The sequence below is a fragment of the Lepeophtheirus salmonis genome, chromosome 8, assembly GCF_016086655.4.
Source record: "Lepeophtheirus salmonis chromosome 8, UVic_Lsal_1.4, whole genome shotgun sequence".
Taxonomy (NCBI): Eukaryota; Metazoa; Arthropoda; class Copepoda; order Siphonostomatoida; family Caligidae; genus Lepeophtheirus; species Lepeophtheirus salmonis.
This window is the reverse complement of record NC_052138.2, coordinates 26,911,404-26,932,006: the sequence shown is the minus strand read 5'-3', so window position 1 is coordinate 26,932,006 and position 20,603 is coordinate 26,911,404. Positions and strand designations below refer to the sequence as shown.

Here is a 20,603-nt window from a genome sequence, read left to right as displayed (position 1 = left end):
CAGGTAATGCTGAAGCTATTAAACGATATTTGGTCTGATCTTCATTGATCATTCTCATCAAAAAATCCAGCTCAATTCTTCGAACCCAATTTTCCGGATCCATCGCCAAGAATTTTTGAAGACGTAGTTCTGCTACGGCAAGAGTGAAGTTGCCGACCTCTTCGGCTACGTACTTTTCTTTCATCTGAAAACATTGTCTGCATGGTCTTGACCATCAGAATGAGATTTTTTAGGAGGCATGATATCACGTCTGGGTCACCAATGTTAAGATTTAAATATCTTTATTATTTTATCCGGAAAATGAAGATCTTCTCAGACAAGAAGATCTTCACAGTCGACCAAGTTTTGAACTGTAAAAACGACAGATTTATAGCAACATCACCTGAGAAACTCCAAAGGACCTTTAAAACAAAACATCCGGCCCAAACAATGTGCTTGGGAGTCATGGACTCTGATGGGGAGTAAATGTATCCCTTCTTCTTGAAGCCAATAAAAAAAACCGGGGCTGAGGCTTATTTAATGTACTGAGGTGGAAAATGTTGCCCTGGGCGAAGGTTAGCGTCAATAATAATTTTATATCCTGTGGCTTCATATTTGTTGATCACGTTATCTACATTCATAAATAAATAATTGAAGGTTGGGGTTATTCAAAGATGTTGTTAAATATTAAGAAACATTGGCCCATCAACACAAAAGCAGGATAGAAGGATGTATCTCAAAAATGAATGTAGATTACATTTGTATTCATCGATGACGAATTAAATAGGGAAGAATTACGGGTGGAGATTTTGTCGAATTTATCTATGAGAGCAGAATCCAAAACTGATCTCAGTTTTTCTTTCAGTCATCTGAATTCTGAAATATCCGTGATTATTGTAATCCGATACTATTATCGTTCAGAGTCAATTTTTACCCTTAAAACAATACCCAAATTAAAAGTAGGAGTAATAAAACTTAAGTAATCGTGTTTTGTATGATTATATAGTGTTTTTATTGATTCGGTATCTTGCTCTGAACTGGATATACTTCCATTTTGAAGCTGAAAAATTATGAAAAATGACACTCTTTTTCTAGACATAATACATAGTGATGTGGAATATCACACCTTATGTATATTATAGAAAAATATTCAATTTATAATTTAATAAAATATCTATTTAAAAAATATGCATCTCTATTCCATTTTATTTTTTGAAGTGATCTTATTTTTTTATGGGGGTGTACTAGAGAAGAGTCAACATTATCATATCATTTTTTTCCAATTTCAATGCCAATTTCATGAAGTCATACCCTTTATAAGGAAGATCGATATAATCAAAGGAAGATACTTCCAACTTGAATATCTATCTCAAGAGATATCCAAATTCTGATTCCAAATTCCACAAGGAACGACGGGAGGATAATTCATCCAGGAGAAATACCAGAATTCGTAAGGGAGTAGTCTGGGAATGATATAATAGGGTCGAAACAATAAAGTGATCCATTCAAAAGGATACAAAATCGAATAAAATACCCTTAGAGATGCATATTTTTTAAAAGTATTCATTGAATATTTTTCTGCAATATTGAGTAAGTTATAGCAGCCTAAAGAAGACTGCGGATCTTCATCATTTTGTAGTCTAAAATGGAAATATATCAAGTTCAGAACAAGATACAGAATCAATAAAAACACTTTTTAATCATAAGCAACACTTTTACATAAGTTTTATAAATTCTACTTTTAATTTGGGTATTAAGTATTGGGTAAGGATAAAAAATGACTCTGAAATGATAATATTCTCAAATTACTGTAATCCCCGATATTTCGGAATTTAGATGAACGAGAGAAAAACCTAAGATTAGTTTTGGGTTTTGCATTCATAGATAAATTCATTTTTTATATAAAATTAATTTTTCCAGAATGAGTGTTCCCCATTATTATCGTCAATTTATATTTTATATTAATTTACCCTTTGGATGTGGCTTTGATTTCACTCTTAAAGTAGAAAAAATTGATTATCACAATAAAAAATGTCCAAAACACCACCATGGAGTCAACAACAGAAGATTTCAAACCTATTTCATTTTGAGAGGCAGAGCACAGGTGCGCTGTTGTGAGGAGTTTAGACTATCATGATCTCGATGTACATATCTTAAAGATGACAAGAGAAGAGCTACGGAGTTAAGAAAAGTCCTGGTGGAGACCAAAGACCGAAGGATTTTGATCACAAGGAAAGAGGTGTCCGAGCACTAAGGATAACTCCACCTATCAGAGTTTGATGGATTATTTTTGTTAGAAGCTTCCTTGACTCATAGGTCAACAGAGGTTTTCACACCACTAAGAGCTCCCTGGTAGGGGATTGCAACATTTTAGATTGGGCTTTATGTAGTTTTCAGGGTATTTGTACGGTTCAGGACCGGAATAGTCGCCTTTTTGAGGCCAACAGAAACCATACTGAGTGAAATATATTCTCAATGATTATATATGCCGCTCATTTATTATTTTTTGAGTATATCTTAAAAATATTTTATTTATGTCAGTGAACAGGTTAAAAGCGTAGGATTTCTTTGTTATAGGTATCCAGTGTATGTATATGTAGTAATAATTTCTCCTTTGCTTGATTTTTGTTCAATATTGCAAGATTGATGATATACAAATGATATTGTATATTACAATGTCCTTTTTCAAGCGTTTTGATATCATACAAATGTAATTTATAATAATTAATATTCAATGATACAGATATCAATTGTATATATCCATGGACGGGCCAATCATTTCTTGGGAAATTATCTTCTAGTAGGATTCTGGGAAACTAATTTTTCAATATCAAGTAATAAATACTTGGAACTAATGTATTTTTTTATCTTTTTGGAAGAAATAAAAGAATATAAGCTAGTCTTACTTTAACATATAAAAAAAGTGGGGAAAGGAAGAACTTGTGATTAATATTTTGAACAAAGTAGTGTTTTTAACGACACTTTTTTATCTTCTTTTGTTTCCGCAAGCCAGCGATCGTTCCAGTGGTTCTGGACTAATCAACTGTAAAAATCTTCTTGCCCAAAAAAATTGACCCATTTACATTGATCCATGTGAGGATTGTCTTTCACCTATCTAGCTTCCTGGCCTTCATACCCTCTGTCTGTGGCCTGGTAGTCCTTGTGAAAGAAACGAACCCCAAGTTGTGCTTTAATCACTCTTTATGGTCCAAGGAGCCACAGAGAAGTCTTTGGCAAAGCGATTCCTCTACTAAGTGGGATCCTCTTTTATATTCTTCTCCAAACTTAACAAGAATGTTGTATCCATCTTTGAATTATGCCCTCCACTTCTTGACATCCTGGAGAGGCATTCTTTATTTTCTTTCATCTTGGCCAACTTAAAAACCAGGCTCCTAGAACACTTAACAATGTTCTTTATCTTCATCACATCAACTCGAGCATCTAAGAGGTCTGAGACGCGCTGCCTTTTTGTCTGTTGCTCATCAAGATGAGATAAACGATTAGTATAGTTTGTTTATGTAGAAAGGACAGCAGAAACAGAATATCAAAAATAATCACTAAACCTGTTCATAGTAATGAGAAAATAAACATTAATATACACTTCACGTTTTGCTGTCCCACTCTGTATATAACCAGGTAAGGCATTATAACACTACTTTTAATGACGTCCTTAATAATTTGGAGGATGTGGGAATTTTAAATTTTTATCATTTTGTTTTAAGTTTTTTACTGACTCTATCTAGTTGTTGAACTTGAGAAGAAGTTACGTTTAAAAGGAACTTATTTATCAGAGGAAGTGTTAAAACATATCTTTTAATTGAATGTATGGTTCTTGTAATTTAAAAAAACCAAAACAATAATGCAATTTACGACGTCAATGAAAATCCACTATACATGTAAATGTACATCATACCTAATAACAACAGATTATATATGTAAAGAAGAGAATTTGAGAAATCAGCTGAGTCAGCTCTACATATTCGTTTAATATATTATACTGTAAATGTGTATTATAGTTGATGTATGTATTATAATGAAGGGTGATGCAGACATTACATGGAAGAATGGAAGAGGCAGATCCCCAATTCTTTATTCATAAATTCATACAAACATAATATCATCATCATTTGACTAGTATGAACTTGTTTTTCTAGATACAACTTGTAGGGTTCTTTCATAAGTCATTGTGTACATCATTTGTCATCATATTTGCTTGTAAAACATGCTACATATTAATGAACAACAGAGAGATACTTTCAAGCACATCATATCCCTTGATTCAACATATCTAAATAAATAGTAATGTACTTGAATTCCTCAGAATGCTATCCTCAAAAGACGAACTACAACTCCTTTGAGATCATTTGATTCGCAATCGTTCCTTTTCTTCTTCTCTTGCTTTTTAATAAGAAGAGAAACACTACAGAAAAAGATCCAAATAAGGAGTTATTATTCAATTATTATTGTGTGTTACTTGAAACAGCTTAACCCCCGTCCGTTAACATCTTTTTGTTGATGAAATATCGGGTATGCAAGCTATCTATGCCTTCACATTGGCTTGCTCTCTTGGACAAACACAAGCATTTAAGCAGCTTATTTTTTGTTTACTTTAGCTTGTTTAAATCGGCACCAGTTGGAAAAAAAAATTGACGAATTAACTGTCCCAAATATTGGTGAACAAAAGACACGAAAGCTCTCCCTGGAATTTAACCTTGGAGGTACAGTATAACAATTGCTCTAACTCTGGTACTCAATGTGTCTTTCTAAGGTTAGGATGGAATTATTTGGCATGCAAACGAAGTTCTCAGTTCATTTAATGGTCTTTGGGGTGGTTAGCTCCAATGGCAACGTCATGCCCCCAGGTGTTCCTCCAAGGTATCAGGGTCAAAACTGACTCTTACTTGGATGTGCTAAAGACCAAGGTGAAGCTCTGGATGGGCGGGGTTTCCATGTGGCAGCAAGACTTGGCAGGAGCCAAGTCTTGCTGTACCCCTTAAATTGAAAAAAAAGGAAATAGGAAAAGCAAAAGAACGACTTAAAGTTCGTCAAACCTTTACCCTTTTAATTAGGAATATTTTAGGAACATACTAAAATGTTGGGGGTAAGTAAAATCCCTGTTCACTAACAAAGGTTTCACAAGAGCTAATTCAAATTCAACCCATCAACGTTCAGAACACTAATAAGGGTCTGGAAGGCATCCTTTTCAGTATTAATATGAATTTAAACAATCGTGTATTGAATAATGTTATTTGCACTATAGAGTTAGCTGTCTATAGCAGAGAAGCTGACCGAAGGTGATCCTATCCGAAATGAAGTATTTAGAGCTATTCTGAATTCGACTTCTGTGAGATCATCTGTCTCTGACATTTAATGAATAAATTCTTATAGTCTAACGTGGAAATACGTTGGGGAATTAATACTCTATTACCCATCATGTTTGAAAGACGTTGACGTTTCATTGCCTTCTTATACGCTTCCATAGAATATTTTAAAATAATTATGCATCCAATGTTTAATGGTTGTTCTTTTGTACTTTCAAGTGTATTTTTTTTTTAAATAAGTGAACTGTGTATATTATTGGTCACTTCGGATCGACGATAACGTGTTGTAAAGGTGTGAGTATATACTAAAAAAATTATTGCATTTCGCCGGTTCAGTCGTGAATTATCGTGTGTCGAGTATGCAGGTTTGAAAGGGAAAAACGTATTGAAATCCACCAAAAAAAATCTACAATCTATATGGGCCCAATACTCTTTCAGTTTGTATTGCAGAACAATGGTTCGGACGGATTTTTTTCTGCTCAATTCTGCTCTTTAATGTGAGCAACTCAACTATTTGAAGCTACTGATCGAATAGAAATGGCCAGCATTAGTGAATAGGAGACAACAAGACATCACCAGGACAACGCCAGGCATAACACATTTTTGAGGACACCCCAGAAGCTCCGGGAGCTCTGATGGAAAGTTCTTATGGATCCACACAACAGTTCGGACCTTAGTAACTACCGCTTGTATGTTGTCAACGCGCTTGGGATTACAAATTTGGCCTCAATGGTGGCCTATGAAAATTTATTGTTGAGTTTTGTGCCAATAGGGACTAGAGCTTCAGCGTGGTGGGAATTATGAAGTTGGATTCTCGTTGACAACAAGTTATTGAACAGAGTGAGACATAATTGACTTAAATCGGATGATTGTATCACTTCTTATGAAACATTGAAATAAAGCAAAAATTGCGAAATTACATTTTCCACAACCTGTTATATATGTAACTTCTCTAACAAATAAATTGAATATTTTAAAGACTTAGAATATAATTTTTAAGATGATCTATTTATTTTATGTGAAGAGAGTTATAGTAAATAAAAAGTAATTTGAATGTCATGGGACATTAAAATTACACGCTTGTTTGAACTTCATTTTCTATGCATTTCATTACTATTATTCGGGTTACACCCTTCCTTTTTATGTCACTTAAAATTGTTGCCGATAAAATTGTCAACACCATAATTATTTTTTATGTTTCTGGGGATGCAGGTTTCCATTTTGAGACATATTGGCTTCTGATACGGTTCTATTTGAATTCGATCCAGATCTGCTCTTGATTGAAGACTATTTTTTGATGAAAGAGAAGAAGCTAATTTTGATCTTTTAGTCTTAAAGATACTTTTATTTCGGCCGTTATTCCTCTCCTGTTCTTTAGGGGTTGAAATAATATCCCTTTGTTTTTTTCATTGTGCTTATTTCATGAATAGTTCTCCACATAACAAAAAAGAGTTGTCACTCGGAATTTTTTCCACCTACATAATTTATCCATTTAATGGATCCCTTGCTTATGAACTATCATCTTTATTAGGGTTAAGATACGCAAGAAGTTAATTGGTTCTATAAGATACTTCACTTGTATCATGGGGGTTGTCCATTGAAATCTGAGCACTTAATAATTTAATAATTAATGAAGATTGATCCATTTAAATTAATTTATTTTTCCCTATATTAAAACATAAACAATAAGTAATAAAACAAAATAATAAAAACGGTAATAAAACAGTTGAGCGTCTCCAGGACTCCCGTCTACGCCGTCAGCAAGTCCTAAATGTTGTAAATTAAGAAGAGCTCTGGCAAAAAGGTCAAACTGGACGTGGAGGAGATAAAGTAAACTGTCAAGGCCAATCCCCTCAAGTTCATGAGGGCCCATGCATGAGATCTTGGGTGTTTCAGACCAGATCGTCCAGATGTTAGTTTCTAACGAATTATCTAAATCCCCTGGATCCTCAAAAAATACCACCAATTCATCCGAAGAAACCATCTAAATGAATTACTAGTTTAAATCTCTCGGATTGGTCGGGATGCCAGGGGTAGTGTGGGAAAGTTAAAAACCGCTGTCAAGGCATCATATACATCCAAGAAACCCCTCTAATATCAAAAAATAGTTTCAAGCCCTCGGGTTGGGCGGTGTACTTGAGAGTAACTCTGGATCCTTCAAAATTAGCACCACAGAGTCAAATACATCCAAGGAAACCTTCTAATACCCGAAAATTGTTTGCTAATTTTTTTTTAATAATCTTAATCTTACATTTATAATGTGTTATTATTCATCACGAAGTTAGAACAAAATACGGGCAATTTTCCTCCAGAGTAAGCTTCCACGGGCAACTTTCCCCAGGACATTTTTCCTAGTATCATTTGGGCCCTATTTTACTATGTTATAAAGGAAAAAACGACTGATTTGGGAAAAGGGATATATATTTTAATGAGTTGAACATGTGTGCAAAGTCTTGAGACTCCTCCATGACTCACAGTATTAGAGCTCCCCCCCCCCCATATCAACTATATATATATCTACGTAAAAAATTGATCATTTCTAATTAATCGGTCGTTTATTTTACTAACATTTTGTTTACTAGTTTTTGGTTTTTTTTAAACATGAAGTTAAGTTACGAGCTAAATGATCATTATTGATAAGTAATAAATAAATCAAGAAAAAAAAGTATGTCAATGGTTTTTATTTGATGTTTTGTAAGAAAGTTTATGACTTAATCCTTCAAATACCAACTGTGTTTGTTTGACCCATTTTTAAAATTAGATTTTTTGTACTATGTTCCTTTTTGGTAGCGGCTTACTATAACTTTGTAACTTTCTTGCAATTCTATATATCAAATGAAACAAAGGTATTATTTATTTGCTCAGTCTTATATTATATTTTACATATACAATGTCCAATTTACATGTAAAATCTGCCCAAAAAAGTGGGGACAGTGAAACTTAAGATTTTTGAAAAATGTGCGGATTTAATCTTAACACCCTCTATTTAAGCCCAGAAGCATGAAATATAATACCCATGGGTCCAATGGATTTTTACACTTTTTTACAAAATTGATAACCTGTTATAGGATAACTATAGTAATAGAATCTTCCATATTTACAACCCATAAAGGTTCACTAATTCAAACTTTCTTCCCAAATAGAATGCTAAAATTAACTTAAAAGTATTTATCTTCTTCATTTAGTAATTAGCCTCTAATAGGAAACATATACGAGGGTGATATGAAAAGTTTCCGACCTTATTGTGAAGATGGCACCACTCATAAATAAAAGGTAGTCACATTTATCTGCCATATGTTGACATTTACTCCCAAAAGTGTACGCTCTTTTTATATGTAAATTTATGTAATTTTATATTTGTTGTCCAAAAGGGTTGAAATAGTGACTTTAACTGAATGTAGAAGAAAAGGAACTTCAGGAGTTAAATAACAATAACAACGGCTGAAGAAAAAAAAAGACTTTCTTCAGCCTACCAATTGCGATTTCTCCTTTTTTGGTGATTATTTAATAAGTCGTGGGTTTGTTAGCATCGCCCTCGGAAAGAGGAATTCTCTTCAAACTTTGGTGTATATTCATTTAAAAATGCTTTTATTTTTATGTATTTAATTATAATATAATATAGTTCCTGTACTAATACGATTTTAAATGAAGACAAATGTATAATAACGTTTTGCCATTTGTTTAATACGGATTTGAGGTATTCTTTCCAGTAGAAAAATGAATTTGACTCCTGAATACTTTCCTGCAATCACATCAAGGCCACAGTTCATTGATGAACTTAATTCCTTATATGTACATCATGCATCATCCTACAGTACAATAAAAAACTACTATAACGAATTCAAGCGAGGTTGAAGTTAACTCAACGACGAATTTCCTGAAACTTGTTCAAAATTTGTTGATGTTCCAGAATACATCGATGCTGTGCATGAGCTAATAAAACAAGATCGTCATTTGACTACCAAAGTAATCGAGACATCTCTGGGGATCTGTATGCCAGCATCTAGGGGATATTGAATGCAAATTTGGCTGTAAAGAAGAATTGTTCACGTTGGATCACACATAATCTGATAAATTATGAAAACAGAGCTAACGGGAACGAATATTTTAAATCACTATAAAATCACGTGTAAATAAGAAAAAGTTATTATAAAGGGGATCGTTGTAAATACCAAGCTATCAAAAGGATTTCAACGCATAGTTTCTTTGTGGCCATAAATATAAGTAGTAACCTACATAGCTGTAATTTATTTTCTCCTTTCAAAATCATATAACAAGCCGCCGAAATTAATAATGGTCTAAATTCAGTAATACCATATGTCTCACTCCCTTCTATTCCTTCCGCTCTTGGAAAAATCCCATCTCTAATTAATCATTATTACATTCTTGGATAAAAAGTTTTAGAAGTACCTATACAATTTAAATGAAACACGAACGATTTATTTCCAAAAACAAAAATAAGTGTGTTATTTCTTAGTCTATGTGAGTCAACACAAGATATATTTATACGTCTTGCGTTGATAAATAGACGACCTATAAAATACACTTTTAAATCATAGAATCATTTGAGATGGATGATATTAAAGGTACTTTAAGGTTGAGTTGAGAGTGCAAATTCTCAGTTGACAATATGCATATCTTGTTGTCAAGAACTTATTCTAATAATACCTTGTCACTTGCACTAGTAGATAAGTACACAACATGTTTCAAAGTGAATGCAGAAATTGAATTACAAAATGAACTTGAATAAAAATAAGGAGATTAGTTTTATAAAAATAATGTTGAATGATTTAAAAAAAATGCATTTGAGATAACTTTAACCTGTCATGCATCAGTTACAAAGTGACATATTTAAAAACAAATCGGTTTATAATCACAAAATCTCCAGTGGGAGCAAAACGTAGACTGTTAATGAATCTTAATTTTCTCATTAATAGAGGAAGGTTTCGTGATTATTTTTTTAGGAATTCTGGTTCAACCATCCTCTGTGCATAAAACAATTTTTATACACATTTAGTCATCATGAATGAGCAAAATAGCTAAAAGTTGGTGTTTCTCAGATCTCCGAGAATCTGGAGTTAAGGGAGAGATTATGGTAATTGTGAAGGCCTCCAGGAGACTGGTTTTCAAGGTGGTAAATATGAATAATGATGGACAAGACCTCTCCAGGAAAGCAAGAAGTGAATGGTACAATTTAAAGATGGATCTGGAATTCCTGTCCAGCTTGGCTATGAAGATAAAGGAGGACACCACTAAATCAATGAATTGCCACGTCAACAAATTTTCCGTGCGTCATGAGATTATGAAGGCCAGGAGGCTCAAGACATTGCATTGTTAAAAAGAGAAAGATATATAATTATAAAGTTTAACTGTTGACCTTAAAAATACAATATAGGGAGGTTAGATATTAAGGCGAGGGAGGAGTTGAACATGACGTAGAACATTTTGAGCTTATTTCATATATTTTACTATTATGGCTCAATGGCCCATTTCCAGCAAGATTCTTTACCTTTAAAAAGCTTCAAAAACCAAAAAAGTCAATAATTGTATATATATATATATAAGATTCTCATATCTATGTGATTTTTATTCATGAACGAGGGAGGAACTGCACAAAGTGGCAGAGAAGACATGGGCGCTCATAGTCCCCCTAACGATGAATTCCGTTAAACAAAAATAGGTTATTTGAAAAAAAAAAAAAAAAAAAAATTGCTTTTATAAAAATTAGGTCATTTGAGAAAGAAGGAAATTCTTTCTTTTTAAAAAAATTCACAATAATAAAAAAACGATTGATTATTTTAAGAAATATATTTTTTTCGTAAAAGACGTCATTTCAAAAAAAAGAAAAAGCTTGCTTTTATTCTTAGGAGTCAAAGTTTTGAAGGAAACAGGTCCGTGGTATAGGAGCCTTAGCCTTTTGTTAACCAGAGACATTAGAATTTACCCATGAACTCGCCTGTGAAAATCGAGTCGCTGCGCTACTGGTTGCAACCATGCAATCTATATTTATAAAACTTTTTAAAATTTTAGATACTTTTTAAAATAATTGAGAAGTAGGTGATTCAAAACACAGCAAAGTTAACATGGAGATATCCAATGATTTTTGAAACACTAGAATGACAATTCTGTCAAGTTTGATTCTTAAAATCAATTTTATTTATTTTTAATCAAAATTAAGCTGTTTAATTAATACAATTTCACAGTTTTTTCATCAAAAAATAAACCATTCAAATCGGAAAATTATAATAAAAGTTAGTAAAATAAAAATTACGTAGATATATTATTACAACTTCCATGAATTAATATCGAGTTTTAATTGTATTATTCAGCTGCGTGTCATTTTTGACATCTTAAAATATCTTTATAAAAAAAATTATGACTATTTTAGTGAAAAAATATGTAATATTAAAATAAAAAAATACATTTTGTCCATCAGGATAAAAACAAGATTGAGTCATTTTTTTTTTCAAAATTCAGTTTGGATTACAAGAATTATTGGAATTTTTTATGAACAAATTATTCTTATTAATCCTTTGGATGTACTGCAAATTCCACTTAAAGTCCAATGTTGATCGTCAATATCTAAGTATAGTTCAATGATAGATTTTATTTGAAAGGGGCAAGATCGAAGCCATTAGAAGTTTCTTTTATCAGATACGTCATTTTAATGATTTCTCAAGCTAAAAACAATCAGAAACACAACATTTCAATCCAACTGCATTTTTTTTCTAATTACTGTAACGCTTTATTGAGTAAATCTTAAAAAATGCCCCTTTTCAACCATCGATCGAGATGTGCACGACAAGAAGATTATATGATGGAACAAAGAAAATTTTGCATAGGTTTTTTTCTTACCGCATGACAACTTTTCAGCACTTAATGTTGTGCAAATTTGAAACTTTTTTGAAAAACCAACCGCCCTACTACATATACTCATTTCAAAGGAAATATGGAGAAGCCATATCCCATTGTAATATTAATTATACGTAAAATATGAAACGTTTCTATTATAGGTATAGGTAGACTTATAAATATCTTACAAGAATGTGTCAATAGAAAAAAAAGGGAATGTTTAAATCATCTGGGAGAGTTTATACACAAAGGCTTTCTCTTCATATATCATTCTACGAAATTTTACAAAGGATATCACTTGACTTATATCAGAGAGTTTGTTCGTTTGTGGTGGCATTAATGTTTATTTTGTTTGGCCAAAGTCCTTTTCAAATGGAGGGAGATCATCCAGAAAATACTGGGCGCTAGCCCTATCATAGTGGACAAGGCACCCGGGAAAAGTTATTATTTTGACATCCCTTTGCGGTTGTTCGAATCCAAGTTTCTTTTTAGTGAAGGAAATATAATCTAGTATCGGATTTTAGCCTGTAAATCCTGGGCATAGGTAATTTTGCTTCAGAAAATTTTGCTTCATGGATATTTGCCTTTTTTTAGATCCTTATTTAGCATTTACGAATTATAATAAAAAATATTAAGACGGAAACACAAACAAAAAGAAATACGCAAATGTAATAATAAACAAAACATTATCACCTAATGAAATTCATATGAAAAAATACTAGGTATTATAAATACAACTACACAATGTGTCTTTCAACACCCTTGGCCATAGGGTGTAAAAAAAATGAGAAATCAAAATCACTCATGTTCTACAAATATTAAAAAAATTATTTTTATTCATAAAAATATTAATATTTTGTGTATAAATAGCATATATGTCACATAACAGCTTGCAAGTCATCCTCTGCCAGTTGAAAGAAGACGATACTGTGATTGTTTCCAATGTATGTTCCTTTTAAAATTGATATGAGTTCATGCTTTTTTATTATGACATGTTTATGTTTTCTGTTAATTTAGAAAATACAAAGATAATAGAAAATAGATTTACTAAAAAATTGACTTACTTTATTTTTTGTTTTTTTTATTTGAAATTGGTTTATCAATATAATGGGAAGTCATGGAGTAATAATTTCCAATGAAAGTTTTTGAAAACTCGGGGACAAACAAATTATTTTTAAAGACTGTTTTTGAAATCGGGGACTTATTTTGAATTTTTATAAATTATTGTTGATGAAAATATGATTTTATATAATAAAAATATATCCCAGTCTCGGGGGTATATGTAACACGGGTTGTCGTATTTAATTGGGGTTTTCTTGGCTTAGGGGTTGTCCCGTCGACGTACACTAAAAGTAATGTATTAAAAAAAAAAAAACTTTTTTTTTTATCGGAGGGGGGTGATTGAATGGGATGTAACCCCCTTCCCTCAAATCCAGGAATGTTTGTCTGGATCAAGGGAAAATGATCGCTATTTAGGAAAAAACTGTAACATTAAGAGGAAAACAAATTTTTTAATGGAATTTTTTTCTAAAAAAAGGTAATTTCATCAAATTGAGGTCAAGATGCAATTTTTTCATTTTTAACTAAGCCCTCCCAAATAAAATATAATCCTGTGGATGTTTTTGTTTTTAATTGTACTCTAGGATTTTCTACTTGCAAAAAATTGAAATAAAAGTTAATTAGAAGAAAAATTGTTTACTCTTCCTAAAGTAGTTATTTTTTCTAAAATGACTAATTTTTAGCTGAGTTAACAAACCCTTTTAACGATTTTCTCCCTGAATTATTTTTTTTTTTCCCCATTTCTTTCAATAGTAGAAAATTAAACAGCACATCAAGAGACGTATAACCTCTTTATCGGTCGAAAAGAAAGAAACAATACAAATGTTTGGGAAATGTGCATCAACATAATTAAAAATAATTTGAAAATCGATGAAAATCGTAGAATTGAAAAAGGTAGTATTTAATTATGAGACTCTGGCCGAGATAAACTGTTTTCTTTTTTTGTCCTATTTTTTTTTGTATAACATGGACAAAAAATTTCCTTCCAAAAAAAGTTCTAACAAAAAAAAAATGCATTTTTTCGGTCTAATTTAACTCTCTAAATCGGATCAACCCGAACTTCAATCTAGACCGAAATTGAAAAGAATAAATCCTAATATCCTTAGGTTTACCGGGGGGGGAGGTCATTGAAATCTGAACACTTAATAATTCAATAGTTAAAGAAGGTTAAGTAATTGAAAATAATTCATATTTCGATATATTAAAGCATAAACAATTCCTTGCAAAACAAAAGAAACTTAAGCTCTCTAGTTTATGTACAAGTCGAGAAAATAACACTTGAGCGTGATTGACGAATTTCCATTCGCACCTTACAAGCAGTTTAGCGTCTCCAAGATCATCGTCTACGCCACGTCCGAAAAGAGAGAAAGAAAGGCTCTGTTAAAAAGGTCAAACTGGCCTGAGGAGTTAAAGAAAACAGCTTAGGCAATCCCCTCAAGTACATGAGGGCCTATTCAAGATATTTCAGGATTCCAGAGAGCTATAAAAAAGGTTGTGGGAAGAGCTTGGTGAGCTTAAGGAGGCCACTTTTCACACCAGCAATGGAAAAAAACCATTTTCTCTGTTGCAAAACTCTCTTGAAATAGTCTTTTCATTTCTTTTGAACCATTTTTTGACACTCTTTGCCCCCTACAGCCCTAATGCAACTCTCTTGACTAAACTTTTTTGGTACATGTCGAGTTAAGACCTTTAGTATACGTCATCCAAACACCAAGGCCCTTAAAGCCATGGACATCCAGTACTGGTATAACATGACACAGCGAGTGGCTGGCCTTCTATCACTACATGGAGGTCATCATTGCTGCTAAGCGTGGCTGCATTAATGATGTAGAGAGCTCAAACGCACATCTACTTATATTATTAATTTTGTTGAAATTATTTTGTTAATGACTAAATTGTTAAAGTTTAAAGGTCAAAGTATTTAGATTTTAATGGACCAATCGGTAGAAATCATAGACCAAAACCCAACAATGATAACACTTTGTAACATAATTTTTGCCCACTGACAAAAGCCCACATTTATTTTTATTATTTAAGCCTTAGAACACGTAAATTACTATTAAAGGCCTCAACCACATTAATTTTTGCTCTTATTTCCTTTTTTAAATTATAATTTCGATTCAGAGACAAATTTTGAAAATGAAGTAACTTTATAAATCAATAATAACCAATTAATAAATTTATTCTAGTATTCAAAATATATTATCTTGAATACACTTTCTGCAAAATGTGTCTAATTATACAAAAATAAATTAAAATAAAAGATTATATTTGAAAGCTCATATTTTTTTATTTGCTTTGTATTATAGCTAAAATAAAAAAATAAATCATATATTAGAGCCTTAAAGGATTTACCATAAAAAAATTGATATTAAATGATATTTTTACTCGATTTTTAAATTGTTGTATGGAATATTGAATGAATAAGCAATGGAAGGTTACCAGAAAATGTTTCGAAGATTAATATAATTAAATAGACTATTTAACTATATTGATGGAGGATAGGAGATTGAAGGGAATTTAAATATATAATTTATCTGACCAATATGTATTGCAAATGGATTTCATCTGATGGACTAGTTTCTATTGGATTTAGAACTTTGTATGTAACTTTTTTATTCCATATTTATTAAATATTCCATGAAAAAATTAAAGTTAAATTGAAGAAATCAACCCAAAAATCAACTCTATTTTTTTTTTTTGCAAATCTTGTGAAGTTCTAATAAAAGGTTAATTATTTATTTTTAATTATAATAAAAAGCAATTAAAAAAGATATTAGTTTCCAAATATGATACCTTATTTAAGTCAATGTTGATATTACAAAGATATTTTGTAGGAACTTTGTTAACAACTTTTTTACAATACGGTTAGTGTACTGTGTAAAAAATAAACTTCAAAAACAAACGAATTTACTTACATATTAAATACTTTTTAGCTAGTGCATCAATTTCTCACACGTAAATATTAGTTAAAATGCTAAAAATACATGTATAAATATAGGACATTGAGAAAATATAAATTCTTACTTTAAAATAGTTTGGGCTTAAACAGGATATAGAAAATTGAAAAAAAAAAAAAAAAAAAAAAAAATGTAAGAAACAAAGGAACGACTTTTAAACCAAATATCTAATTTAATTGACGAAAACTTGATTAAAACATTGCTTAATGTACAAATAAATTTTAAACAATGCATTATCAAGACAAAAACAACAAAATCGCATATAATCAGATTTAATAATTCTGAAACATACTGAAATATAGTGTTGTGTTGGTCCTTATTTGTTCGGTCCGGTACAGTCTTAGGCCTGGTCCTTAAAACTGTCAATCCTTGGAACAGGTCCACAAGACCGTCGATTCTTGGGACTGATCCTTAGGACTGTCACTCCATGGAATATTTTTTCCAAAATATGGATATTTTATTAAGCCAAATAAGATATATGAAATATATCTTAAGATTATTACAAAATCTTGAAAAGAATATTATATTTTTCGTTATAATACGAACATATAATATTGTTACTTAGTTATATAATTGATTCTATTATGTAATTGAATAATTAAAAAAAGAAAAAAAACACCTTCCTTGACGTCACGAGGGATTGATTTTTCCTTGTTTAAGAACATGTTTATGTTGCTAAATTTCAGAAGTTTCAATATTAAAGTTATGTTGTTAAATTTTAAATGTTTCAATAAAGTTCCTATCCTCAAGTGATACATAAAAATATAATTCTTATTTTTCATTAAAAAAAAGTTGGCCGGTGAAATACTTTGGATACTCAAACAATGAGAACCACTGTACTTTCCCCAAATAAATCAGTACAGGAAATGAGGGAACTTTATCTCAACTTGAATAATTACTCCATATGACCTAGGAATAATCTTTTAAGTACATATATATTAAGAATATTTCCTTAGGAACGATCGAGACGCGAACCTACGCACATTGAGCTCAAGATAATATATTCTCGCAGGCGTGTTGTCTATTGAGCAAAGATTTTGTTGCATAGTGGTGTGGATGAATGGTCATTTTCTTCTTCTACGGATTGATTAACAAAAATAAATGTGGGTTTTTAGCCGTTGGGTGTTTTATTGCATAGTTTAATAACTAATTTTTAATACAAATGTATGTAATTTACACTAAAAAAATAAGATTAGCTTGCTTTAGTGTTGACCAGCCAACTACTACTTATTTTATTCTTTTCTACTTTTAATTACTACATTGGCAAGCAATAAATTACATATCTTACATATTCACACAAGTATATATTTGCATATATAGACACACACGCCTGAATTAAGCATGTAGGTCTATACAAAATAAGACCGTGTGCAAAGTGAATATTAATAATATATAATAGGTACAACTCAACTCATTTTCTGTTTGTTTTGTTACGTTTCACTCTCTGTTTCTTTCTGGACTGTTGCAAATTTGCTTTTCTATCCATATCCCTTCTTTTTTGTTTCATTTTGAAGAACAAAAGACAAATGTAAGTTAGAACTAACTCTCCAAGTCGAAATCATGACCAAAGACTCAGAAAGGGGCAACACATGAAATAAGGAACATGTTTCTCCAAATTGGATTCGTTTTCTTTGGCAACTATATGCTGAGTGTGGTGGCTTTTGGATCGTTTTGAGGAGGAGGAGGACGAGGGGTGTAGACCTTGATGGTTGATAAATACTTTCGGGATTTTAGTATGAGGAGTTGAAGAGTAATTAACTTTATGAAATGCTTGAGGCGTAGAATAATAATTCCGTTTGTTTTGAGATGATGGAAGTTTGCTGGATGGATCTAGGGTGGTTCTTGCATTGGTAGGAAAATCGTTTCTTTTATTACACGAGTTGTCCTCATTCTCTTCCGATGATCCTGACAAAGATGCTAATGATGACTCTATTGACGGCTCAGAGCATGAACAAAGATCAATATTTATTTGAGGGATGGATACGACAACTGGCTTATAAGCGAGAACGGATTCTATATCAGGTAAGGATCCTGGTAGGTTTTGTGTTATAATGAAGTCATTGCTGTGAGTGTCATGAGTATGTTTGATATGTTGGTGGACTCCATCAGAGCATTTCTTGGAAGGAATTTCACTGATGATTGAGCTTTGGCCTTGAAAAGACTCTTGTATGGAAGAAGGAGGGCTTTTTGACTTAGATGTTGAGCCTGACAACTCTACAGCATGATCAATCTTTTTAGGAACGTTTAGATCAATGTTGATGCTATCAGTTTTTGAGGGATTGATTGAGGATTTAAAGGGTTGGCAAATGGAGTTTGTATTACTTTGAAAAGATTGTAGTATGTTCCCCTTTCCTATTTGCTCATTCTCAGTTTGAAGAACTAGAGTTTGTTTGTAGTTATTTGAGCCATTTATTGGTATCATCCAGTCAAATATGTTGTCCTCTTGAAGCTCTAAGCGTTTTAAACAGTTGCGAAATAAATTTCGCAAATAATTGTAATTTGGTGACTGAGTGAATTTGAGGGATCGGCAATATTTAAGGAACACTGTGAATTCCCAAGGGAATTCGCTACCAAATTGGATGGCAGAGGTTTCTTCTTTAATAAGACGGATTGTTTGATATTTGTCGTGAATGTTGTTGTAAGGAGTATTTTGCCAGGGAAGATTCCCCTTTGTTAAAAAGTAAAAGAGGACATGGGACAATGCCTCCATATCATCCCTTCGACTCTGCTCCTTACCTTGATGAGCATTGATACTCATGTAACGGACGGTTCCAGTAAGAAATTTATTCTCTGCATATGAAATATGCCGAGCAGTAGTTGGATCAATATACTTTTTGGCAAGTCCAAAATCAACAACGTGTATAAGATTACTTTTACTCTGACTTGAATGTCCAACCAAAAAGTTATCCGGCTTCACATCACGGTAAGTGATACCATGGGAATGTATCACTTCCATGCGCGTCACAAGTTGAATCCCGATTTGAAGAATGGTGGACAGACTAAAGGATCGATTGCATGCCATGAAAAGCTCTTCTAAATTAGGCCCAAGGAGCTCCATTACGAGAGCGTTATATTTCTCAAAAGAGCCATAGTCATAAATTTTTGGAAATCCAACTTCATTCAAAAGGCTCCCATACAGTTGATACTCTGAGACGAGCATTGGAATTTTTGCAGCCTGATGTTCCAACTTAATGGCAACACTTTTATTGTTTTGAATCCAAGCTCCGAGTCGTATTTGTCCAAAGGAGCCGTTTGCAATTTTTTTACCCACATAGAATTTGTTAAAAATGAGTTCTTTTGCAGGGGATTGGCTGGACTGTTTATGTGCAAGGTTTAAAAATTTACGGATGGCAAAGAGTTTTTTCCAATGTTTTTTGGGACTGTCGTGAGAGGTTTTTTGATTCATCCTCATCACTTCAAGAAGGCTTGAGTACTAATGATAATATTGATATCGCTGTCTACTTTTTTTTTTCTTCCCTCGTCTTAATCATTTGAAGCATGAATCCTCTTTGACTCTCTCCTTTCTCTTAGTAGTAGGATATCCAAGTCTCTCTTTTTCTCTTACTAGATCATTAGAATCGACGTACTTACATCATAGGTAACTTATAATATAATACAGATATTCTAACAAAAAAAGAAAAAAAAAAATATTAGACAAACGGATCGGTATTCCATAGGAAAAAAGAATATTGCAAAATTTATTTTTTCAAACTATTTCTCATTATATTTGGGAACAATATACTCAAATAAACATTAATCAAAATAGTATATTTATATATACCTATATGTAGATGTTCTACTTTAAAATATTACCTGGTTAGATATATTTGTACACTCTGAGAATTTTTTTTTAATTCAATCAGTACGTAGACATGAGTTGATTATAATGGTACAGGTACTTTTGCCTTAAAGCCATTTTGACTCGAGGATATTTCGTCCAGTTATATAAACAAAATAAGTTTATACGTCGTTATTTTTTATTTTGGGTTGAAATTGATCTTTATTTTCAATTTTTAAATCAAAATATGTAATGTTTTTACTATACACAGAATAATGGTAAAGTTATGCCCTTTATTCAATCCATGAGTGGCTTCCAATATGAATAATCCATTATGTCTAATTATAATGAATAACCGAGAAATTATTAGTACTTGTTCTATTAGAACCTATTTTATTACGGGTTCGAATTCATTACATAGTAAGGTTTAATTGGTGTATTCATTGAGATTTTGAGGAATAATTCCATCATTTTTGTAACAAAAAACAACGATTTAATGTTTTTAAAATAAAACACATTACAAATTTGTATTTAACAGTTCAAAAGGAACATCAATTGAAAAAAAAAAAAAAAACAAATAATGACGTATAAATCTCATTTACTTATATAAAATATCTTTGAGGAAAAATGGCTTTAAGGCGAAATGGTTTAAGA

The 20,603-nt window shown here is 31.9% G+C and overlaps 1 protein-coding gene across 1 annotated transcript; it reads right to left on the bottom strand.

The window, feature by feature from the left end:
• Window positions 1-17,273: 17,273 nt before the first annotated feature.
• Window positions 17,274-19,813, bottom strand: LOC121123634 (uncharacterized). The gene has a single exon (XM_040718768.2). The coding sequence runs from the start codon at window positions 19,581-19,583 to the stop codon at window positions 17,730-17,732; it is 1,854 nt and encodes a 617-aa protein (XP_040574702.1). The 5' UTR covers window positions 19,584-19,813; the 3' UTR covers window positions 17,274-17,729.
• Window positions 19,814-20,603: the final 790 nt, after the last annotated feature.

Excerpts from the sequence above, each read along its gene's own strand:
- LOC121123634 (XM_040718768.2), bottom strand. The coding sequence starts at position 19,583 with ATGAGGATGAATCAAAAAACCTCTCACGACAGTCCCAAAAAACATTGG.